Genomic DNA, 26,230 nt, shown 5'->3' on the forward strand with positions numbered 1-26,230 from the left:
AGCAGCATAACAACCTGGTATGACAAAAAAGGTTGTCTAGACCACATGTGAACATGTCAATGAAATTAGATGGTAATACTATTACAATACATGTAATATAAGCTGAATCAGGAAACAAATCTACTGGAAACAACTTACAGTGAACTGGTTCTTTTTTAATTCATACTGATCCGTAACAAATACAAGGAAACGGAAGAGAACACAGAAATGAAAAATAAATTTTATGTTAGTCAGCTTAACTTCCAAATGAGCGAGCAGTGAGTAAATTAAAAACCTTTTTTGCAAGATGTTGACTCTAATTTAGAGATATTTAGTGTTTAGTGTTTGAGTCACCAAACTGCTATCTTCCTGAAGAGTCATGAATGCATAATGCGATTAATACATAATCATGAAACAGACTGTAATCTGTGTTCACTTCATACTACTCATCTTTATTTTCTGCATTTTCCTTCTGCATCCAAGAAGGTGCACAAGCTTTTATGCCATTTTATCCCATACCACAACAGATCTTCAAATTCACTGTGTATATTCATTGTGGTGTTCATTTTGACAGCTATGCCTCACAGCAAATAAGTACATTTGAAAACATTTTAGGATAATGAAAAATTTGCAGTTTAGTGCACAGGGAGTAACTTTCCCTAGAGGGGGAGAGGGGGCAGAATATGATTTTAAAAAAGGCTACCAAGATGATGGCCTTGAAAAAGTTAAACCAGCAGCTGCTCTGCAGTCTTTCATAGACTTCATTGCTCCACAGGCTATACAAGTATGAAGAAAATTAAGTCAGTGAAATTTAGAACAAAAGGAGCAGAGGAATGATGGAAGGAATCTGAACACAAATGGTGAAAGGTACTTGGAGGACAAAGTAAAAACAGGAATGTGTTAGGATGAACAATGCTTACTCCCAATGCTGTCCAAGTTAATTTCCCATGGGTAATCAGAGTGCATAGACCTGCAAGCCTGGAGACAAATTTTGAATGTTCTGTTCTAAAAACATTCACTCAGCACGTTATACTCAAAAGCATTAGCAAAGAGGAAGGCTTTGTGGCAGTGACAAATCTGTAGAGCACAAAATTCAAGACAGCTGTTACCTTAAGAACAGATGTCATGATCAAATAAATGAGTAAGAAAGACCCATCAGAACAGAAGTCCTAGTAACACTGTCCAGAATCCTTCTGCAGGCAAGCCACAAAGCGCTCTAGCATCTGCTGAGCATAATAATCAAAAGAGGGTAGGGAAAAAATAAAATATACAGAGTGGCACCAATTCACTTTACTTCTAAACATCTAGATGTGCTTGATACTTTGGCATAGCACCTTCACTGGCACAACCTCAAGGATGCACCAAGAGACAACCAGAGGGTCTCAAGACAAAGGGAATGCCACCTGCTTCTCCCCACAGAATATTTGTCAGAATACTACAGATTATTGAATAAATAAGAACTCTGCACCAACAAAACTGTATATGCCTCTTTGGTGGCATAACTCTCATTTTAGGACTCAGAAGGAATTTTACCACTACAGTCAGTGACAACATGAGTAACCTCTCTAGTAAAAAGAAAAAAGACCAAATTCCAAGCAACTGTTCAAAATTTCTGTGGAGCTTTACTTAGCTTTTCAATCAGACTTCACTCAAGACAATGGCCTCAGAATCACCAAGAGGAAGATGGTCTCCTCTAACTGCACAGATCTGAAAGGTGATCTGATAACAGCTTTAAACAGTGCAGGAACTGCGTGTGAACACATGGAGTTTTTGATACGTACCTGAGTCTCTTGCATGAGATATAAAGCCTTTGAAATGAGGCAGGGGAAAACCTTTGTAAAAGACAGAAAGATAAACTCACACCTACTTCTATGAATAGGCAAGGACATGAAATACACCACACAAATACATCTTTCTGAAAACATGAATCTCTGCAAAGTCTGACCAAAAGATTTCAAAGACTCTGATATACAAATGGAGGAGTACAACTTATGAATATTAAGGTGTATTTTGAAATGAAAATTCAAAACCTTCAAAGAATTCAGAAACATTATTAGAACAGAAACGTGCATGATTTCAAAGGGTGAAAAATAAGCTGACCTAACTGAAGCAGTCTCATCATACCCTTGGACAGAAAAATGCAGTACCGCAAGAACAAGGACTACCACAGGATGGGAAGAACCCCATCAAAGCATGTATCCAAAAAGAGGGAGGAAGGGAAAGGAGGAAAAGGTTTGTAATACAGAAGCTATCTTCAGGAATATACTTCTATTTAAAAACACATACAGAGATAGGCCTTTATATTTCTAAGGAGACTCAAAAAAAAAAAAAGACAAGAAAGCAAACCAAGCATGAGCTTTGCACGTTAACAGCAAGCCCTACTACCATAGAAAGGTAAAAAAAGAGGGAAAAGACAAACAAATGGCTATTCAAAGCATTTTAACAAAACATAAGCTTTCAATTATGTGAAAAATACTAGACTACCTGGCAATTACTCCACCACTGAAGTATCGCTAACTTAGAACATAAACCTGTAGCGAAGGAGATAACACAAAGCTTTAACACATGAAACAAGAGTTTCATTTTCCCAAGTTAGCCATCTTGTAAAAGCTCTCAAGCTACTGAGGGTATAATTTTTATTTTTAGAATACTTTTTACTTCAAGATGTATTTATAAGTGTTCTGGCAGCAAACACAGGCATGCTGAAGTTTCTAGATGCGGTCAAAATAGGAATGCTTGAAGAAGTTACTCAACACTAACACTAATAGTCCTGAATTACATCTAGGCAAATAGAGCATTTTAACTGTTTTCAACATGCATTGAAGAATATTCCATCAAAATCTTCAATACAGTTTTGGCCATGGTGTATTTGCAACTTTTTAAAAGGGACTCAAAGTCTACAGGCATTTCTTATTACACACTGTAATTATTAGAATTTATTTTTCCGCTGGAATTAAGTGACAAGAAGTAATTGTCTACAAGGATGAGTCACGACCCTTTCAATTACACTAGCTAAAATGTTTTCAAAGAACACTTTTGTCACAGATTACTGTTAGCCACTCTGCTACAAAACATCATAGCATTGATTTTAACTAGAATTAACAACTTCCAGTTCATTACCCATTAAAAGTTCATCGATGGTGACTGCCATAATACAAGGCTGCTGGCATTGTGCTCTCATCTTTATGGAGAAATCCTTGGGACTAAGAGTGTATATTCAAAAGCCTTAATTACTATAAAATAAATAAAGAAAAAACAATTCAACAAGAAACAAGTTCTTTCACTGCAAAATTTTGCTGAAAGACACACAAACCCACTGCTTGAGCATACCAACAGGTTCAAAGTATCCTTTGCATTGATCCACAGCAACAAAAGAAAAGTGAAGTAAATTGAGCGATTTCAGTAGCAAAGAGACTGAAACCCGAAATGTGACATCTGCTTCTCCATCAATCATACTAATATACAAATTAAATTGTTCATAAAGAACATTCTACTGAATTCAGATTAAAGAAACAAATGATCCACACACAGTGTTGATAAACTTAAGACTAAACTTAGGAAAAAGTTTGAAATCTTCACAATTCTTTAAAACAAATTTATGTTCCTGTCTCCAGTACCTGAGCAGCAGACTTCCTGAAGTGTTCCACAAAGAAAAGCTTGAAATTGCACATTGTTCTTACGGCCAGCCAAATGCAATCAGCACTTTGTTTTGTTGCAAACTCCAAGTTTTAAGGGGGTGTGTGTGAAGGGGGACCTCCTCCCCCTGAAAAAAAAGAGCTGCCCAAATCCCTTCATGTTTCAAGAGAAACTCAGACTTCAGTGGCCAACAGCAAGAGTGCAAAAAGAAATGGTACTGCAATAATGCCTCTGTAGAAGCATACAGTGTAAAAGATGATTCTTATGAAGCACCTTGTCCAGACCGATTTTATCACCAAAAGCTCAAAGAGTTAACATGTTCATTTGTTTCTCTGCAATGACAGAGATCATAAACTGGAAAACATAACTGCCTTTAATCAACTTATCATATAAAGCTGATGCTTACAAAGACCAGCAGTTATTTTAACAGTATTCTGGGTCAGCTACTCTTGTTACTTTGCAGAAGAAATCCACCTTTTCTCTAGTTAACTGTTAGCATTATTATCTTAATCACAGAACACTATTTCACTAGAGATTCATCTACTCCAATAAAGGAAGGCTGTTCTCTCTCCATTCAGAGCCTGCAAAAAAACAAAAAAAAACCAGACAGCATACCACAAGCAAACTCTCAGCTTGCTCATAAAAGACCAAGAGCAAGTCTTGTGCCTCAACAAGTCTTTGAAGTGATGCCTCTTGGATTAGCTGAAATTCCATGTAATAGGAGTCGTGTAACTGAGTGGAACTGAGGAAAAAGTTCCTCTTTTGTGACACTTCCATGAAAAGATATTTGTGCCTTGCAAAGACTACAGATATTTGGAATATAGCATTAGAAGTCCTGGAGAACTGTAGAAGTGATTAAATATTTCAGATAAACTCACAGCCATGTGCTCTGTGCAACCAAAATATCAAGAAGTTAGAGTACTCCACAATGGAATCTGTTATCACATTATACAAACTTTTGTTGTTCTCTATCTTTATCTGTATTACAGTGACATGTAAACAAACATTGTTTTCATACAGATTTTCACTGCGTGTTTGCCAACACAAAACACTGACGTACTTTATGAAAAGTCACTATTTTTTTCCTGCATAAACAAAAGGGTAGTGATAGCTCATTAGAGGGACAGTCAACATGCAAACCTACATTTTTACCCATAAAATTTAGTAATTGATGAGAAAAACTATTCTGTTTGCTTTGTTGACTTGCCACATGCAGTTTGTTTTCAGTGGAGCAATAAGAAAAACATCAGAATTAAAACAGAGGATGCAGCTCCAGAAAGGAGATATATCTCACTCTGAACACCACCTCCAGATATGAGTAAATACAAGCCTTTCAACATTTTGAAAGCTGAGAGTCTAACACTGGCATTTCTCATACCAGATCCAAAACACTGCTGCTAGGGACCATACCAATTTCTATTTTGAGTATACCTTTTGATTTTTCCTCAGTGTAACTGCATAGCTACATACTTTAAGAGAAGCCCAAATCCCCAACCCAATATTCTTTATCCCAGTAACAGAGAAAACAACCCATGATTAAGAAGTTATACAAATCACTTCATGAATAAATGAAAGAAAATAATTACACTATGATAGCAGTATAACCTGAACAAAATATTTATTCCTGAAAACAGGAAAAAAATAGGTTTTGTGCAACAGTACACAAAAATAATTATAAAACCAGAAACTGGAATGATGGCAGGCACCACCACAGTAGTAGTGGAAGAAGGTTGCTCATTAGAATAATTTCATAAAAAGGTTCTAATGTCAGCTTAAAGCCATAACTTCTAACACAAATGTCATTTTCAGAGTATTTAAATCTACTAAGGTGAAAGAAAAGTCTCTTGGGGATAACAAAACCAGATAATATATTTACCCCAGACACAGCTGCAAAGAGTTATATAACTGTTAAGTTAAGCTTCTTAAAATGTTTTTTTCTGTGTAGCTCAGGAGCATGATAAAAATTGCAACACAAAGTAGGGTTTGGGTTTTTTTCCGCCACCGAGGAGGGAAATGACACACAAAATCTTGTGGGGTAACAGCAGCCTCAGTTTATGGAAGTGCATTATAAATACTTCCATTAGACACCTTTTGTTCTCACCTAGCTATACTCTAATGTGTAAGATAACACATGAAAGCATATTTGAACAGTTCAGCAGAGACCAAGTGTACTGTTCAAAGCCAAGAAACTTGCCAAATTACAAGTATGACTGAATTCTGGCCTCCTAGTCAGCAAGTCTAACACATATTAAAGTATGTACTGCCTGCCTTACACTAACCCTATCAAGCATGTTAATTAACACTTTTCCAACATGCGTAAGCAAATCCACTGCTAATCCTCTCAGAATACTACCATAAGTTCCAAACCCAGGAAATTATTTTTACAGCACAACATTTGCCTTGTCTTCTTTCACTAGCAATAAAGTTGGAGAGGAAGAATAAATTAGTCTGAACAGAAGAGGAATACCTGTTTCAATCATTACTGCCATGAGTGATTAGCAGACCTGGGGCAATAATCAGATCGCCTCATTTATACCCCAGCAATTTTCAGCTTTACTCTCTTCTACATTATTTCATAGGAACCCTTCACTCAAGTCAGATGCTATAAAAACGTAACCACTCCAAAAAGATACTTTCCAAATACATCAAACAGCTGCTCATCTCTTGATGATTATCAAGACTTTCTATCTTAATTAACAAGTACCATTTTGAAATAAAAGCATTAGTTGTCCTATTCTTCTACACACATTTTGTCATCAAAATCAGAAAAACAGCATTATCTTGCCCTGAAGTCACATTTCTCTAACAGCTTGCTTCTAGTCTCTTATCCTGTCATAGATCATACAGACACAGACTAAAAAAATGTAAGAAAAGCAGCCTTTGGGAACTGCATTAATTTAAGCACATAGCAGAAGTATGTTGTGGGACATATGAGAACTTAAAAGTTCTACTTCATTTTCACAGAGTCCTTTAATTGGATGGAGAAACAAGCAGTGTTAAATTTATGCCATCACTTTTGAGAGTTACCCTGAAGAACTGGAAAAGGTATCAGTAACACAACCCAAGAAAGCATACTCAGACACAGTCACCTCAATATAATTACTACATGAGAGCGTTAATAGAACTACTAAAGACTAACTACATCTAAATTTTTTGGATCATAACTTCAAGAAATGAAACATAACTCAGTGTGAAATACTAAGGCAAACAAAAGGCATAAGGACTTATCCTAGAATTTCTAGTTAATACACATGACCAGTAGGATGACTTTTTTCTCTAAGAAGCAGAGCCAGTACAGTCTGCCTGTAACTTGATAAGTCAGAAATGTGTTCAGTAAATCTTTAACGACTATTTATTCTTACAGATTAAAGACTATCTGAAAAGGCATACCTAAGATGACAAACAAACTGCACCAACTAGACAACTTCTATTCAGTTTGCATTTTTAGAAAATCTTTAAATATATTTACTCCAAAATATAGTGGAAAAGCAAAAGAAAACTAGCACAGCATAAAAATGGGAATCTCAGTCGATTTCCCATTTGAATTAATATCCTCCTACAGAAAAATCTGGCACTGTACCCGGAGACATATTTACTAGTAGTCAGAAATTCATACCTCTAATTCTATAAGTGCTGCAGTCACTGCATCTGTTGCAAGAGCACCAGCCTGTAGCTTTTCAATTGCCTGTAAAACAGAAATTTTCCTTGATGATTAGGAAATTCTAACATTCTGTGACTAAGCCCTACATTTTCCTAGTCCTGTACAAAACAAAATCTTCACCAAATTACTTTAGAAATATAAGAGGACATAAAAACAAGAGGCACCGGAAATAGCCAGTATGCACCATGCAAGGGCAGATCTGAAGGCATGATTTTACTACGCTGACATTGCAACACTGCATTTAATAGCAGATTCCCGCATGGTCTAATTTATAGCAAAATGAATTCTTATACTTGGTGTCCTCAAGCTCTTAATGCTTCCATCAAGAATCTTCTCATTTTCCTCCCCAAATTAAAAAAAAATCACTAGTACCAAATATGGCAATTGTAATGAAATCAAACAGAATCTACAAGCTCACTCATCAAAAAGCCTACACAGGAAAACAAATTGCATAAGACCATGTTATCTACAAATTATATACACACACAAGAAGGAACTTCTAGAGCTTAATATTATTTCTTAGATCCATACCAGACAAGACCATACAGTCAAGTTCTCTCAGGGAACCCCAGAAAAAAACTACTGCTGCATCTTCAGTCACAAGACAAACCTGCAACTGTTTGTTCTTCATATAAGTTACTTACATTGCCTACCTAGCTTAAGGAACCAAACAGAACCTCAAATTAGACTTAAATTCAATAGCAAGCAAACTGTTTTTCACGCATAATTAGCTGGAAAATGAATACTATCAGGACTAATGTACAACTTTAAGCTAGTGCAAGTTTGGATTATTTCTGAGGCTTCTCACTACAGAATTAGATCAGTATTAGGACTGAGCAACAGAACTGTAAAATGAAGTGATAATTATCAGAGGCCAGCTCAGACTGTTCTAAGAAGCCTGCCAAGCTCCGCAGTTCCTTCTCCCTGGAGAAAGCAAAACGCATTAGAAATTTTGGAAACAGGTCTTCCAGCTTCTGATTCAACACTTAGACAGGACTTGTGAGTTCCAAAGCTAAGTTATTGGAGAAGATTGAAAAAAATTTAATTTCAATGGAAATTAAAGTCTTGCCATTTCTCCCTTTCCAGCTTTGGGAAGAGGGTTTTGATTTTTTTGTTTTGTTTTTCCTGTTTCTACCTCCCCTCCCATTAAGAAGTTAAGAGCTATCAAGAAGAAATTAATTATAGAAATCTCTGCATTCACAGAGCAATCTGGATGCCAGAGATTAAAGACATTCCAAAGAGTGGACATTGGAAAAGGGAAAATCCAAGCACCATATTTAGCTCCAGAAATCCCAGAGCCTCGGAAACAGCACAGGAGGCTGCAGAAGCTATATTCCGTGTAGGTACCGCTTTGACTTTCTCTTGTTCCCCTGCTGTTCCTTTAGCATCTGCTTTCTGCCATCACTGATGAGAATGTTGCTGCACCTCACAGCCACACACTGTATTCACTCTGTATCACATTAACTGTTGCTGCTCCATTTTAGCTCTAGAAATGCATACAGCCTGAGTAGCTAAACCCAGATATGCCCATTCATACTGAAGGGACAGTGCTACCAATATACTTCTTGTATACCTACTACAAGAATGTGAAGCTCGTAAGACATACCTTCTGACAGGCTCTTTTGCACACATGCTTGTATTCTTTAGCTTTGGATTCGGAATGATAACCTGCACCTACAATTAAGGCAAAAGAAAAGAGGTTATACTACCTGTCAAACTACAGCCTACAGTTCACAAAGAATTAAAGTACAGACAGATACAGCCTTCCTTATTCTGGATTATACTGGCATTTACTTTTTGTATCAATGATTGACAACTTCATGCATTCCAATATTAATTCAAATACACTCAGTAAAATAGAGGATACAGAGCAAATATGCAGAAGCACGCAGGTATAAATCTCAGTATCATACAATCTGTTCCTACAAACATTCTCCAAGAAATTCCAGTTTTGCTCATTCTTGGGGGATTTCCAGCATAGCTTTTTTTATTTATTGTCCATCATTGGGCAAAAACCTTAGTTTTAAGTCAAACTCCAATTTTCCTTTTACTGCTGATTTGCAAGTTTGTCAAGGACAAAAAGAAAAACAAACATTCAGACACACAAAACCCTACATTTTCATTAACAATTACCAAGATCCTCCAGCCAATGCAACCTCCAATCAAACTCTCCACTTCCAGATTTACACCCAAAGTTCGAGTCACTTCATTAACATAGTAGTAGTCCTAAGCCAATATGAAATTTTAGTTGTTACTTAGTTTCTGTATGCACTCTCTCCATTCCAGCTGTTATGCTTCTGCATCTTACCTGCATGGACAAGCACAAATCCCACTCGTTTCCCTCTTTGGATTTGCTTTGTTTCGGGCTCTTTGACCACCACTTTTACAGCTGTAACCTGAGACGATTTGGAAGGTAACACTTCTACTGAACTTATCCCCTTCTCCATGGTCATACATTAGGATCACCATCTTCTACCGGAAAAGAGCATCCTTCCATTCAAAAATAAACTCTGGAAAGCAATCATCCTAAAAATCAAATCACATGTATATGTTAGATACTGATTTCAAGAGATTAATTTCATACAAATAACTTCAGAAAGAACTTTTTTGGAAGAGGTTTGAAAAAAGCAGAGTATGCCTCTTGAAAGAAGTTCAAGTTCTTCTAAGTTCTGCCTCTTCCCTAGCTAACAGTATTAATGAGACTTAAAATAATCAAAGTTTGTTTTGCAAGTTGAAAGTACCCTTTCGTTATGACTTGAACCTAGTAATCTTTCCAGACACTGTAGGGAATTGCCGATATAAGACTTGCCCATGGCTGAAAGCTGCTTTCCCTGGTCTCCTTTTAATCAACAGTAAAACTTACTTCTCCACTCATCATGCCTGACGAGTGTCTTATGTGATGATGCTCCATAGCCATAATCTTTACTGCTTAAAAGTGTCATTCCCTGCTTGTGTGGAAAGTCCGAAGCAACACTGTGGCAAAGCTGGCAAAAGCCGAAAGGCAGTATATAAGTTGCACAGCAGACTCTCCTATCCTCAAATCAAACTGGCATCTGCCTGCGTTATTTTGTGTCTACATTTTATGTAGGGGATGCAGAATCCATGCATTAACACAAATTGAATAGTCACAAAGAAGTTACAAACACGTGCTGCAGAGAATTGCAGCATATGACTAACACTTCAAATCTTTTCAACTCTTCAGAACCTTTTCTCTTCTTTTGCAGGAAACAGCTGTTTAAGATCCTGTAACGAACTCCTACTCTTCCACACTTTTTCATCCCTTACCCTTATTATTCTCCACTAATTTGGAGGGAGAAGAGAAAAAAAGAAATTAACTTTTCTCTGTGGCAAAGTATTTCTGAAAAAATGCCAAATAAGCCTAAAACAGTGAAAATGGTTTGCCTAGACAAGCGCAAGGATAGCATGATTATTAGTGAACCACAACATGCTTAAGCCAATCTCAAATACTGTAGTTACCCTATTTGATTTTGATCTAAAACCTTAATATGTTTATAGAATTTAATGTTTATAGGAAGTTAATGGAAGAACTGTCACCCTTTTCTAGTAATGCAAAAGAGCTCCCAAGTCAAAGTACAGAACTATGTATTTTTCAGGCATCAGGAAACATATTCACTGTATTTACTGCTCCTCTTCACCACAGCCTGATACATGTTAATCCTGACACAATACTGGTTCTCTAGTTCAGCAGGTAATATTAAAACCAGAGACATTCTGCATGTTGAATTAATTCAGGAAGTAAAAAAGCATTAGTGCTAATGCATGAATGGAGAAAGCCTCTATAACATAATTAAGATATTCCTATATGACCTCTATCAGTCCTACCCCTTTGAAAGGGACTACTTGTAACCTAAGACGACTAGAAAGTGAACAGAAGTGTAAAATGAGATGTTTAATACATAGGATTTAAACCACAGATTTTGTAAATGCTATTTAGTTTACTCCAGTAATTAAATACCACTCCACTTAAATAAGCAAAACAATGCAAATGACATTTAACAAGATTCCGTACTGGCGCAGAACAGACCAACTTGCTGGTTTACCACAACCATCCTTTCAATAATGAAAATTAGCACAGCTTTCTACAAAGTCTTTAATTTCCATTCATTTTTTCTTAGATGCTAAATGCATACAGGTATCTTCATATAGTTATAAATTTATATTTTAAATTATAAACTGTAAATATATTTTCGTACAAAATGAAAGACCACTACAATATACAGACTCTACAGAGAGAAAAGCATTTATGGACTACATCCAATTGTAATGGTCTCCTGTATAAACTTCTGAGCTAAAATTAAAGACCTAATCACTGCATTTGCCTCTTTTTGCCAATAATAACGAAGAAAGCAAGCTCCATCGGCCATTGGTACAGGCAGTAAGCTGAAGCAGAGCCTGTTTCCTACAAACTCTGCTTTGCTACCTCTGATTACACCACCCAGAATGTCATTACAGCAACAGAAGAATGACAGAGACTTAAGTAAAATGACAGAAGAGCAAGTAAGGAACCTATATTCTTGCAGAAATGGAAGAAATAGTGTGGTAATAGAGAAAGTAATAATGTTCGTAGTTAAATCATTTTGAAAATTAAGACATAGATGCCACTTAAAGACTAATAGCATAACTTCAGACTGAAAACCCTAATTAGGCCTTTACACACACACTTGGGTCTGAAGATGCATTTAGTCTTACCAGAAAACATATAGTCAACCAATCTCAATCCTTTTATTCAGTTCATAACACTCCCTCGACATGAACTCCATTTTGTCAAATGCCTTCCATCTAAAACCCATCTTCCAGTCCTTTCAAATCTCATTCACAAACCTGCTGCTTCTGCTCTGTAGGCTTCTATTGGAACCTACCTCTCCCTTTCTAGCTTCTCCTAGGATTTACCTGTCCTCTCTCCTGGCTGTCACACATTTGTCACCTCCAATCTCATCCCTCCTTGCTACACAGTTCACTGTTCTACATCTGCACATCTAGATAAATGTTGCAGGAATGCTCTCTTGCTGAACTCCTGAAGAACATCAACCATAATGATTTCACCAAAGTAGCCCAAAGCACTTATTGCACTAAAAAAGTAACACTGAATCCTACACAGGCATTCAGAAAAATGTAAATAATCCGAGAGTCACACCCAATGTAGAAATAGTTGCTCAGTGCACCTGCCATAGGCACCACAGGTCTTCCATCAGCCGAGGTGACCCTTGCCATTCCTCCCAAGGCTCAAAGCTCTGCCTACCGCTCACTGCCGATAGTGTTTGCTGTAGAGCACTTAGGAATGCGGCAGAGGGACGAAGGAAGAGATGCACCCTCCGACGTCCCCATCTCAACGCTGGCAATAGGGAAGAGGTTTTCTTAAGAGCTTTTGGGTTTTACAGTAAGAGGCCGGGGGCGCGCGGGGTAGGACGAAGAGCAATGGGGGAGAAGAAAGGGCTTAACGTCCCAACCAGCAGCCCACCCCCAGCAAGGGAACGCTTCGACAACGGAGGAGGAACAGCCGAGAGCTGACAAGGAAACAAGCGACCGGCAGCCAACGAAACAGATACCAAAAATAAAACTTTTATTTGGAAAAAAACAACCGTGGGTGGAGATAGGCGGCGGCCGCTGCTGCTCCGCCGGAGCCCCGAGGAGAGGAGCCCGCAACACGGCTGCCCAGCAGAGCAGGCCGGGGCAGCGGGGCGGCCTCAGCCCCGCCGCCCCCTCAGGGCGGCCATGACCGGCGGCGGCCGCCGCCCGGGGCCCCGCCCTCACCCGGAGGGCGCCCCGTCCCCTCCCGTAGACCGGGGGTGACGTCACACCGGAGAGCCCCCGGCGGCGGCGCGCGGACCCCTCGAGCCCGCCTCACGGCGCGGCCGTTACGCCTCACTACCACCACCCGCGGAACACCGGAGTAGACGGTGGAGAAGGAGAGGGCGAAGAGAGCCGGGGCAGAACGGAACCAGGCGCGAAGCACTCACCCTGACCGCCGCCGCCGCCGCCACCAGCCTCACACACACCGGAACCGTCGACCCGCCTGTTACCTTGGTGAAGTTAAGGTGTCCCACCCACCACCTCCCGCCGATTGGGCTACGCCAGGCGGCCGAGGGGAAATGGCGTCAGACACCGATTGGCGGCTTGGCAGGCGAATGGCAGCGCCGGCTGCCGCGAGAGAGCCAATCGCGGCGGGAGGCGTGGGCGGGGACTCAGCCCGGGGCGGGCGTTGTGGCAGCAGCTACAGAGGAGGGCGCCCACGCGTATGCCTTCAGGTGGGGAGGACCCAGCTTCAGCAGCTGTGTTATTTTTTTCCTGCAGCTCAGGTGATCGCTAGCTGCCGAAAGGTGGCTGCCCGCAGTGGAAGAGACCCGGGCCCGGGACTGTGGCTGAGGCGAATGAGGGTAGTCGGGCACAGCCCGCGTACCCGCCTGTGAAGCAGCTCTGCCCCACCGGCCCCCAGCCCGCTTCCCGCCCCTGTCCCGGGGTGCCGCGCCTTCGGGCCGCTTTCCTCTCCCTCACCTTTATAGCCGCCTCTCCAGCGGCTTTTGCACCGAGCAAAACCTAATGACACATTAGACCAACGTATGATGCATTTTGCTTAAGGATTTGGGTAGTTTTTGTTACCATACTCCCAGCAGATGTGCCACCTAAGATATCTGCCCTGAACAAAACAAAACTTAGAGATTACAAATAAATGTTTTTCATAGTGGTCCTATCAGGAAATCTTCACACCAGTCGGATACTTTGCATTTGACTCTTCTGTACTATTATAGGCATATTGAGGTCCTATTAATCTCTGCCCTTTTTTTTTGTAAAGAGGGTTCAATGTCAACTCTCCAAGCCTCATTTTCTAAAGCTGCCTTCCCAGAAATGAGGGCAGCCACATCTAAATCCCATTTCCTTCATACCTTTTTCAATGATCATTACTATCAGTCTTGGGAACCACCTCTGTAAATGCATGCTACTTGCTTTATCATAGTCAGTGTTGTCTACAGTTCCCAAAGTGCCTTCATGCTTATTACTCCTGCCATACTGTAGGACAATAAAACTAGAACAGACATTCTTACGGATTTATAGAGTATGTTTCTCTTAGCTGATACCTCAGGCTCTGTCCCAGCTGGTGCTGCTGAGTCATTACTTTTGCAGAATGGTAAAGAAAAGGACCGACAGCTCAGGCTGCCTGGCCCTGCCCCAAACCCCTGCTCTAGCCCAAGGCAGCCCCTCTTGGGGCAGCTCACGTACCTACTGCCTGTGTTCTCCCGGGCATTAATTGAAGGAGAAAAGCAGATGGGAGAATGAGAAAGGGAAGAAGCTCATGCTTAGGGGGCCTGCACTCCACAGAAATTATTTTAACTGTTAATCACCTGTAAAAATCACAAGCATCCTAAAACTGTTACTTTGCTATTCCTAGTCCTTTTGGTAACCACTTCTGTTAAGACTTCTTATTTTCCATGGAGGAACTGCCAACCCATTTAAGCAGCAGTTCAGCCACACATATTGCTAACTGCAGCAGGCAGGTTTTCTGGTGCAGTGCAGGCTTACACGTCAACCTTTGACTCACAGTGTCAGAAGTTAGTACAAACCAGATCTACCTCAATTGTCCTTTCTCTCCTTCCTTGTCCCAGAAATATAACAAGGTCTAAGTGCATTGGGCATGATTTCAGAGCCAAGCTGAGGGATTTGTGCAGCAACAAGGAGCGCATGGGACACAGTCCAAGAGAATTTGCCCATGAACTGTGGCAATCAGCCTTTGGATCTGGTGTCTCTGAGAATGGAAGAACAAGGCGAGCCAGGGTGCTATTGCTGGAGGTTGTAAGCAATGTTGTTTAGAACGTGCATAGTCTCCCATGGCTGAATAGAGAGCTGGAACAGTCCTGAGTAGGCATTACTCATATGCTAGCGATGAGGAGGCTAAAAAGTAATAATGACCTTAAGTGACATTAAGCTAGCTTGGATCCAGAGCCTGGACAAAAATATTCCCATTTATAAAACTGTATGTCAAGTATGGAAAAATACACAAGACAATAGACCTTTCTGCCACCTTGTCTTGCTTTTTACAGGAGGACAGTAACATGAAACTTTTTCTAAGTATTCTATGAAATAAATAAGAAAATTGCTGTGCGATCGAAACTACTACTTTTGTTTTTCTTCCAATAGATACAAAACTGAAGTTCAGGTATTTAACTCAAGATTTAAGACAAGTGCAAAACAACCTAATTACAGTAGTAGTTTTAAACATATAGATGTTTATAAGTGTGCATTTTAAAAAAACACAGTATTTTGGTTGGTTGTTGTCTGCTAAAAAAAAATACACGACAGCACGACTTGTTATTTTTGGACACTACTGACATACGAAAGGAACACAAAGGCAACTTCCTATTAATTGGAAATAATACATTTAATTTTCAGACAGAAGGAATAATAGAAAACATACGTGCCTCTTCATCTCTGGTTTTCTCATCTTTCTCGGATATTAAATAAATCAAACCCTCTTGTGGTTTCCATGTATAATACTCAATCTTCAAATGTCTGATTTACACTCCAGCATGAGTTCCGATGGCTGCCAACTTGGAGGCAAACTACTTCATACCAGACCTCCAACAGTTGCTAAAAAAATTAGTCCTGTCTCACTGTAAGGGACTAGAAACTTGTCCCAACATTGTTGGAAGGACAAGCTTCACTACCAAAGCTTAATCACCACGGCAACTGAGCGGCACAGTTTGGTCGCAGGGGCAGCCCGGCGGGAGTGCGTGTGTCCTCGTACCTCTGGAGTACATGCCCTCTGCGCATGCGCCCGGGCCCGACTGATAGGGACGACCGGACCTTCTAGAACTTTCCAGCACCCTCTAGTGGCGGTACTGGGCATGCGCCCACCGCCGAGTGGGAGGCGTGGGTATGGAAAACAGTCATTGACTATGCAGCACGACAATCCTATAAAAAGGGGAAACCAGCGGCGACCACGAGGCGTATTCTGGAACATTCCAGCACCGGGTTCGAAGTTACAGCAGATGCACCGACCGCCGCAGATCCGTGGTGATATCTGTTGCAACACTGTCGTGCTCGTTCTCTCTCTCTTTCCCTTTCTCACTTTTTTTTTCTCCTTTTCGCTCGCGTATTTATTGTTGGACAAATAAAGTGATTTGGCACTTGACTTAATTTGGCTCCCGAGAATGTAAAAGGAACCTAGTCACGCTAAAATATTGGAGTCAATCAGAAGTTAAACCCAACCTCCCAGAATTATCTGAGGTTGGTTGGAAAGCAAGGGGGTTTAACCTCTGCCAACTTGTTCATCCCAACAGTGGATCGTGACATTTGAAATTGGCGTAGTCGGCAGGATTCTCAGAGAACAGAAAGTGCAATCTTAACGTGTAACCTCTTGGGGGTGAATAGGGGCAATTTGGAATGTTAAGGTGTGGCCCCGTCAGGATGATACAGCCCCGTTGTGTTAAATAAGATGGCCGCTCAGTAGGCAGTGGGCTGCCCACGATTGCGTCCCTTCACCAGTGGAAGGGATAAATACACTATATGATCTTTTGGCGGCACACCGATCTCGTCCCTCACCCCAGGGACAAGGTTGGGCGAAAAGCCATTGGTTTCAACCACAGTGTGTAGTAGACAGGATAAGGGAGCTGCAGAAAGAAGCGAAGGTTAGATCGGGGAAAGGAAAAGCTGTGATTTGTGCAGTATTGGGAGCAAGTCTGGCAGTGGCAATTGAAGATAAGAAACAGAGGCTTTGTCAAGCCAACACCGTAATAGACCCACTGCAGGTGGCCATAAGGTCACTGCAGGAACAACTGAAGGAAAATAAGCAGTTGTTGGAGGAGGAGAGAAATCTATATTCCGCATTAAAGGAAGAATTGGGGAGTCAATTCTTGAGGGAAGCGGATGCAGTGGCGGAGGTAGTCTCCCCCTTGGTGGGACTTGCAGAAGGCAAGGGAAACTGTAGAAAGCTTCCCTCACGTGTATCCACTGGTTAAAACAGAGCACTTTTGTGAGGACAATAACGATGACCGTCCTCAAGTTCTCACCAAAGAAGTCCCATTTACAGCAACTGAACTAGCAAAGTTGAGAAAGGACTTGGTGAGAGCTCCAAGGGAATCGGAGACAGAATATGTGTGGAGAGTGTCCCTGTCGGCGGGATGGAATTTTGTGGTCAGAGAAAGAAGCAGAAGGATAGTGGGGTCTGGGTGTGTTCCTAACTACAGGTAATCACCGATCCCCATGGTCATTAACTCAGAGGGCTGCATATTGGGCTGGGGGGGCTGAACCCTTTAGAGGGGGGGATCCCCTTGCCCTAACAGGTACGGTGGCTCAGTTAGTGGAAAGTGTGCAGAAGGCGGCCTGTGTCCAAATGATGGAGGATCAGGACCTCAAGCCTAACCAGAGTTCCCCGATGACGATGCCGGTGGACCTGGAGGGGATGACTCCCCTGATGCAGGGACTCTCTGATTCCCTGAAACCCATTGGGATCCAATTACAGGGGAAAATTCAAAACACCTCTGAGGTAGAAAGAACCACGGCTGCTCTAGAAGGGCTAACAACCCCCGACCATTGGTGGTCGGGAAGGACTGTGTGGACGTGGCGGGAGGTAGCGCAGGAGTTAATGAATTTTGGGAGAAGATACGGCCCTGCTGGTGGAGCGTTCCAGAAAAAACAAAACTAGGGTCGTACGGTCTGCTGAGCAAGTAAACAGTCTGCAGCTGACAACAGGGAAGGACCAAGACTTGAAGCCACTCTGGGGCAATTATTCGGGGAGAGAGAAACCCCTAAGCTGACAGGGGTTTTGGCATTTTGGGAATTCAGAAGGGTATTCCACGAGACCTGATGGATGAACTCCCGACCCCAAAATTGGAAAAGCTTGCACAGAAATGGTCAGGGAGGAAAGCCGCTCTCGAGCCGGTTCCCGATGCTCCACACCTGATTGACATCGAGAGGGAGCCGACTGGGGAAAAGGTGGGAAACTAGAACCTCCGTTCCCTGAAGGCGGGGGTGCGGAGGATGGATGTTTTTAAGACAACTCACCTTGAATGTAAGGGGGGGGATTTATTAATCACAGTAGCTGTAGGACCAAGGAAAAGACCAGTAATTTTTCTCATTGATACTGGGACACGAATCACTGCATTGATGCGGACCGAAGCAGAGCGGTGTGGGACCTCGATCCCATCTAGCAATCTAGTTATCTTAAATGCACTGGGAAAAACACAGTCGACACCCATGACTTTCGTGACACTATGGTTACCGGGAGAGGGAGCCCCCATCAATACCGTGGTGGCCATAGGACCTTTCCAGGCGAACCTTTTAGGCGTAGATGTTTTTAAAGGGAAGGCAGTGGTGTGATACCCAGGGGAACGCATGGTCTTCTGGTATCCCCCAGATCAGGCAATTAGCTGAGATGCCTTGGGTGGAGGTACACCTATTGCAAACAGCACCTGCCCTTGCCCCCTCCAAGATTACCAATGTGAAACCTTATCTGTTGCCATTAGGGGTGAGAGAAGGGATAGTCCCAGGAATTGAGGATCTCAAACAGCGGGGTATTGTACTGCCTACCCATTTCCCGTACAATTCACCGGTGTGGCCAGTGCGCAAACGTAATGGAAAATGGCAGCTGATCATTGACTATTGGTGTTTGAATGCAAACACTGGTCCCCTGAGTGCAGCAGTACCCAACGTTGCCAAATTAATTGCAACCGCTCAAGAGCAGGCCTGCCCTATCTTGGCAACCCTTGATGTGAAGGACATGTTCTTTATGGTTCCACTGCAGGAGCGTGATTGAGATCGATTTGCTTTTACTTGGGAAGGACAACAATATACCTTCGCTCGCCTGCCTCAGGGATATAAACACTCACCTACCCTAGCCCACCATGCCCCAGCACAGGAATTGACAATAATCCCATCAGAAAGAAGTTAAAGTCTACCACGATATTGATGACATACTAGTAGGGGGACACACCATAGATTTGGGTGCAAACTATGCAGGACTGAATTATTAATTGTCTGGGAGGAATAGGCCTCCAAATACCAAAAGAAAAAATACAAACCTCTGCCAGTGAAGTTCAGTTCTTGGGCATCTGGTTGAAAAGAGGGTCAGTTTGTATTCCTCGGGATGCCCTCTCAGCATTGGATCAGGTAAAGACCCCAGAAAGTAAAAAGAAACTGCAACGTGCCTTGGGATTGTTGGTCTTTTGGAGAGAATGTATCCTGGACTTTGCAATAATTGCACGCCTCTTACATGACCTGTTGTGAAAGAGGGCGATTTGGGAACGGGCTCTAGCCCGTGATGAGGTATTGCACCTTCTGGTGTTTGAAGTAAGCACCCATCAAGTTTTGGGCCCTATCCACCCCACCGACCCGATTCAGAGTGAACGGGGACTGTCAATTCATCTCTGGCAGAAGGGACCAGAAGGACCTATTCGACCGGCTGGGTTTTATTCTAGAAGTTCTAAGGATGCTGAAAAGCGATACTCCAGTTGGGAAAAGGGTTGGTTTGTAGTGAGTTTAGCCCTTAGAGAAGCTGAACAAACCATACGCCAACAACCTATAGTTTTCAGGGGACCTTTTAAGGTAATTAAGCCTGTGTTAGCAGGGACTCCTGCTAACCCCTGACGAGGCGGCCCAAAGGGACACTGTGAGAAAATGGTATGCTAAAATTGAATATTAGTGTAGCTGTTTTTTCCATCACTGAAGGTGCCCCTAAGGTGTTAAGCATGAAGGAAGAAGTGACAAACCTTTTGGAGGAGGATACCCTGCCTCCTGCTGTTAAAATTGCCCCACCGTTTCCAGAGGAGCTGCGAAATGTGTGGTTCACAGATGCCTCTGCCAAACGAGAGGGTAAAGAGTGGAAGTATCGGGCTGTGGCTATTAATGTGGATACCAAGAGGGAAATCATAACCAAAGGCGAGGGCAGTGCCCAAGTGGGAGAGCTAGTGGCAGTATGCAGTGTGTTCAACAGCGAGGGAAAAGCGGGAACGCCGGTGTGTATCCACACTGACTCATTTGCAGTATTCAGAGGGTGCACAGAATGGCTCCCTCTTTGGGAACGGAACAACTGGGAGGTGAATCGGGTGCCAGTGTGGCAAAAGGAGAGGTGGCAAGAGATCGTAGGTGTTGCCAAGCATGGGGATTTCACAATAGCGTGGGTGCCCTCCCACCAGGAAGGGAGTGCTCTGACAAGTGATTGGAATAACAGGGCTGGCGAGCTGGCCAGAATTGCCCCCTGCAGGAGGAGAATCAAACAGGAGAAAATTGGGGTGGGCTCTTAGAACTGTTACATGTTAAATGTGGCCACGCAGGGTCCAATGATTTATACGAGGAGGCGCATGCCAGAGGCTGGCCTGTCACTCGGGAAGCTTGCAGGACCTGTATCTCGGCTTGTGAACAACACGGACTCCGGCTGGAGCGACACCCCATGGAAGAATCCCCACTCCATTTGAGAGATAATAAGACCCTCTGGGAAGTTCAGCAAATCAATTGCCAGCAAATTGGTCAGGAATATGTTACGTGGGGTCCCTTGTTTTTCTTACTCCCAGAAACAGGTGGAGACCACTTAGTTGTTCAAATATTTGAACATATTTGAAGTGGGGAAAATGACCCAAAATTAGTGATACCTCCCTCACTGATGGGAGTGGCTGGTCCTGGGGTAAAGACATGTGGACCCCCCAACGTATCATACGACATTATGGACCCACAACGTGGAACCCCAACGAAGGGGTTAGTGGTGCTCGAGAACCCATTTACAACCTAAATCGCATTATCCGGCTGCAAGCCATATTAGAAGTTATTACCAATCAGGCAGTTGAGGCCCTTGACCTGTTGGCAGATCAGGCAACCCAAATGCGAACTGCAATTTACCAGCATCGCATGGTTCTCAACTACCTACTAGCTGAAGAAGGTGGAGTCTGTGGGAAACTGAATGACTATAATTGCTGTTTAAAAATTCATGACAATGGCAAGGTCATTAAACAAATTACTGCTGGAATACGGAGATTAGCCCATGTTCCCATGCAAACCTGGGAAGGCTGGAATGTTGACCTGTTCTCCTGGCTTCCAGGAGGCCCTTGGATTAAACGAATCTTATTTTACCTACTGTGTGGTCTAGCAACGTCGCTGTTTTGCCATATGTCATCCCATGTTTCATTCAGTTAATCTAATGTGTCGATGCAAATCTGCAGCTTGTACCCACTGTGTCACCTGATGGAATTAAACAAATTAGAGCTCTATGTCAGCTTGAGTCTCCGCAATATGTTTCCTTTGGGGTTTTTTGTAGTATGGGAACTGAATTGTTACTGATGGTAGGCATTGGCCTTGTTTAAAGTTGATATCATTACAATGTTTTGGCCTTTATAGCTGAAATATTTGTTATTTTTATCTTTCTGCCCTTCCTTCTATCCTTTCTCTCATCGCTGTCTCTATATCTGCCACCAATGTTGAGCCACGGGGTGGCGTAAGGGACTAGAAACTTGTCTCAACATTGTTGGCAGGACAAGCTTCACTACCAAAGCTTGCTCACCACGGCAACTGAGCGGGACAGTTTGGTCGCAGGGGCAGCCCGTTGAGTCCTGCTAGGCGGTAACGTGTGTCCTTTTGCCTCTAGAGTATATGCCCTCTGCGCATGCGCCCAGGCCCAGGGTTGAATTGTTCAACCCAACAGCAGATCATGACACTCACTTCTAACAGTCCTGTTCTTTAATGTGTTAATTAATTGTTGTCACTTCTGCTGGTTACATGACACCTAGTGAAAGGGAAAAATAAATCACATTTCAAAGTTCAGAGGTTAAAAGTTCTGGATCTTATGTTCATGTTTAAGAGGATGAGATACTCAAAAACACGCTTTGTTTTGTTTACACCATGGGTAATGAATTGCAAAGAATTCTAGATGAACCATGACCACTTCTTACCAGACTTCTGAGATACGCTTCTGCCAAACACAAGAAAAAATAACCCAAGATTTTTTTGGCATTATTTTGGAAATCTGGGGATTAGATGATGGGCTTTGAGCCAGTAACACTTAGTAGTTACTAACTTGATTTTTAAGAAAGAGGTAAAAGAAAAAAAAAGTGGATTTACACCTGAAGGTTTTATAAACAGACCCAAAACTCCCATCTAAGATGCGTGCTGGAATAGATCTTACAGTTCTTCCCAACCAAGATGCCCCCTCAGGACTCAGCAACTCGCAAACAACAGAAAAAATTCTTAACGTCTAACTAGATAAAATTATCATATGTTAAGCATTGACACTAGATCAAGTACACATCACCACACAGGAAAATATGTTTTTTAACCAGTAGTTAAAGCCTATGTGAAAGTCTGCCCTTTTGGTTTTACGCATTTTGCCTTGCTGTGACTTCCAAGTACAGGCTGGGTTTCTTGAGTGGACATGTCCGAGTACACTCAGATGCTGCCACTGAAGAAGGTAGCCGGTACACGTGAAGAAAAGACACAACATAACTTACACCATCTAATTTCATTAAGAAGTCATCGCTGTTTGGGGATTTTTTTTTTGTTTTTAAAACTTTGTTTTTTTCAGATTAGCTCTCCAGCAAAGTTACTGTAAAGGATAGGTACACTGCAGAAGTACAGAAGTTCTGTTGGAGAGCTTGGTACCAGTGAGTCATTCAGCATATCTGGGCGTCCCGGACGAGCGGAGATTCACTGATGCCACACATTGTCTTCCAGTAAGGTTATAAAAGCACTGAGCCAAAAAGCAAAGCACTTCTAATTTAAGTGACTCTACTCAACTACTGCCAGGAAGTCAAATACAGCAAGTGATACCTACTGCTGGTGCCCAAACAAGGAGCACTCCTTCGTAAGGGTACGCACGTCAAATGTGTCAAAACGTGAGTATTTTGTAGAAATGGGCAGGGTCAGAGGATTCAAGGGACAGTGGTTTCTTACCTTTATCCCCCACCAGATTTGCTTTCCCATACAAATTATTTAGTGAAGTCATGGGAGACTATCTGTGGACCCGAAATTAAAACAGAATTTGTAAGCGCACCAACGCAGAACAAAACACACTTGTCCCTACAGCTATAAAAGGGTGCTGTTACAAAGTAAGTACCCACAACAATTAGTTCTACCCAAGCTGTATTTTTGACAGAAGCAGTTAAAACAATTTTGAACTTATGGCTTCCCTATTGAGAAGGTGTAATATTTTAAGTGCGCGTTTAGTATCGCCCGTTACCGGTCCATGTTAGAAACCAGCTGTTGGGTTTGGTGGAGCCTTCGTTTGACTTCTGTTTCTGTTCATTTTGCTTTTGTTCTCAGTTGTCCAATTTTCCACACGCTTTACACACAAACACTTGCCCTTCCATCACCGGTTACTCTAGCATAGCCAATCTCTAAATCTCATTCAATTCCAGCTGCTGCCCCTACTGCATTTCATATGCCTACAATATGTAACCCATACAATGAACCACACTTAAGAAAAATCTGTACCAGTACATGGTATGCCTAAATTTTACCCTTTCAGATTGGTGTCACTGCTGTGTGCCTGGAAATTGTATTGTATGTGCCAGTCTTCAGAAACAGCGTTAAGGACAACTACATTTTCCATGCTGCAAATTTTATTATAGAATTTATGACCTTTCATTATGGGAGAAGCTCGTCGCCTTACCCACCATCCCTATCAGAAGCATATATGTACACTTGCATCGCTTTTGTATGATGCTTAACATTTTCTTACGTAGCTACCATCGTCTCTCCTGTTTGATGCAGGCACACTTCCCCTGGTGGAAATGCTGTTTCCCAAAGCATCGTTCTTTCCTCTCTTTCTTTGTGAGTTTGTATCTTGCTGAATATCACTGTGTTGTTCCCCACTGTACACCCATGTTCAGAAGCTTCCTGCCACTTCCTGTGGGATAAGTTTTCCTTGTTCGCCACCGCAGCTGGTCAGTTCTAACTGTGAAATGGGTTTGATGGATCGTGCCGTATTGCTTAAAAGGCTAAAATGCCCAGCAGCTGGAACAAAGTTATGTATGAAAGACACTGTGATATCTCAGCTTTTTGTGTTAGCTACTTGAACAGCCTCTCATGAGCTAAATCTCACTCGGTCATCTCTTTCATGTAGTCACATATATTTCTTTCCTATAAACACTAGTTTGGTTATCTAGTTTCTAACCTCTTAGAAATGAACACTACTTCTTTACAATTACAAATCGCCTTTCAGTTCTTGTTTCTAATATTTTCGTTCTTTTTTGATATAATGTATTTCTATTACAGCTAATACAGCAAACACTTCAAAAAAAAAAAACCAACCAACAAAAAAAACCAGAAACCAAACCCTAAAAAACCCAAACAACCCAAAACAAAACAGAACTTCGACAAATCAGTTCCCATGCTGCAGGGAAGAAGTATCATTTTCTACCCACTGTATTTTCCCTGCACTGTTGGTACCATCATCACTGACACTAATGCTAACATGGCCAACCAATAGGGTTTCTAATAATATCTTTTTTTAAAAAAAATTTGCAATGCCAGAAGACTTTGTGTAAGTGGAACTGTACTAATGGGAACACAATAGTAATAGGAGAAAGTTTCATTTTAACATAATTTCACTGAGGCACAGAAAAACAAAATGCAGCAAAGTGCCCAAAACTCCTTTGGGCCAATTTAAACCATTTGTTTCCAGTAAATATTAATGAAACACTTCTAAATGGCAAATTTTTTGTTAGATCTAAAAATTATCCAGGAAGTCTTCAAGTATTTGAAGGATAAATTAATGAAGCATACATGAACTCTTATAAAAATATACAAAACACCTGTACGCAAAATCTCAATTTTTAGTTATATTGCTCCCTTCCTTAGCTACAGAGATAGGTTTTACAGACTTCCGTGGAACTGAAGACATTAAGGCTGCTTAGTCTCAGCTCTAAACCTCTGCAGAAGTGTTTTTCTTATTTATAAATACAATCATAATTGCAACTACTTTTTGTAGCCATCTTTACCACTTCTATTATCTGTAAGAGCTGCCATGATACAAATCAAACGGCCCCAAAACCACTGATTCCTTACATGTTTTCAAGGTGTAGTTCTTCAATAATAGGACAAAACAGTATTTTTTTTGTTACAGAAGGAAACAGTGATTATAAGTCTAGTTGCTTCAAAACTCACCATCGTAATTAAGTGACTTTTAGGTGGATAGGAATCAGAGCAAGCTGTAGTAACTTTAATAGATGTCACCAGTTAGGAGAACTGGGACTAAAGTAAAGTCTGAGTAAAAGTTTGGTTATTTCATCTTCTGCTTCTTCCGTGCCTGAAACTCTTCGGTTTTATTTTTGACAGATTTTATTAGCATTGACAAGGCAGGATCTATGGCTTTCTTAGGAATGTCTCTTTTCTTTGCTGCCTTGCTCTCCTGTCCCTTGCTTGCCTCTGTAAGCTCTTGCTCCTTTTGTTCTCTTCGGCGAGCTTTCTCTTCCAAGATCTTTTCTACTGCTTTTGTCTTCCTGAAATTTGGATCTGAAGGATCCAAATTAAACAAGGGAGAAGTAAACATGGCTTGGAATCTTCTGTCGGCAACATTTACCTGAAGGCAGAAAAGGACTATTTTAGGTAGCCTTGACCCACGATAGCAAAGCTCTTAAACACAATAAAATGGGAGTTGCTTAAGGAGTTATAGCTCACGAGATTGTTCACCATTCCTGGAACTGCTCCACTCACAAAATCCCAGTGAGTGTCAAGCAGAGCACCAGAAGACACTAGTGGTAAGACAGACAATATTGTTGAAAACTGACCAGGATGAAAGAAGCAGCGGGTAACAATCAGAACAAACATACCAACAAGTATTTGAGGCAATGAGTTTCCTCAAGGCCTTGCAAAAATAGCGTCTTGTTACCTCGCACACAATTTATGCCCCTTCAACCTTGTATCAGAATATTTCTTTTTATGAAAACAAAACCAGCTGTTTTTGAAGGGGTTTAAAACAAAAAGCTGTTTTTGAAAACTGCCTGTAACTCCCTAGAAAGG

General features: G+C 41.7%; 3 protein-coding genes across 6 annotated transcripts in view; 1 reads left to right on the forward strand and 2 right to left on the reverse strand.

The window, feature by feature from the left end:
• Positions 1-13,359, reverse strand: part of TASP1 (taspase 1) — a 90,507-nt gene extending 77,148 nt beyond the window's left edge. The window contains 4 exon segments of the mRNA XM_075088248.1: positions 7,232-7,300; positions 8,883-8,950; positions 9,585-9,802; positions 13,255-13,359. Of these exon segments, the coding sequence (XP_074944349.1) occupies positions 7,232-7,300; positions 8,883-8,950; positions 9,585-9,729 (282 nt within the window). The 5' untranslated portion in view covers positions 9,730-9,802; positions 13,255-13,359.
• Positions 13,360-19,974: 6,615 nt separating this feature from the next.
• LOC142055617 (ribonuclease H-like) lies at positions 19,975-20,529 on the forward strand. Its single transcript, XM_075089739.1, has one exon. The coding sequence runs from the start codon at positions 19,975-19,977 to the stop codon at positions 20,527-20,529; it is 555 nt and encodes a 184-aa protein (XP_074945840.1).
• A 1,507-nt stretch (positions 20,530-22,036) lies between these two features.
• Positions 22,037-26,230, reverse strand: part of ESF1 (ESF1 nucleolar pre-rRNA processing protein) — a 32,562-nt gene continuing 28,368 nt past the window's right edge. For all 4 annotated transcript variants that reach the window (XM_075088252.1, XM_075088249.1, XM_075088251.1 and 1 more), the window contains exon 14: positions 22,037-25,790. In XM_075088252.1, coding sequence (XP_074944353.1) covers positions 25,491-25,790 — 300 coding nt within the window. In that variant the 3' untranslated portion in view covers positions 22,037-25,490. The remainder of the gene's footprint in view (positions 25,791-26,230) is intronic.

This window comes from Phalacrocorax aristotelis, chromosome 3 (assembly GCF_949628215.1).
Source record: "Phalacrocorax aristotelis chromosome 3, bGulAri2.1, whole genome shotgun sequence".
Taxonomy (NCBI): Eukaryota; Metazoa; Chordata; class Aves; order Suliformes; family Phalacrocoracidae; genus Phalacrocorax; species Phalacrocorax aristotelis.

Bases quoted from the DNA above. Each gene is read 5' to 3' on its own strand.
- LOC142055617 (XM_075089739.1), top strand. From the start codon at position 19,975: ATGAAGGAAGAAGTGACAAACCTTTTGGAGGAGGATACCCTGCCTCCT.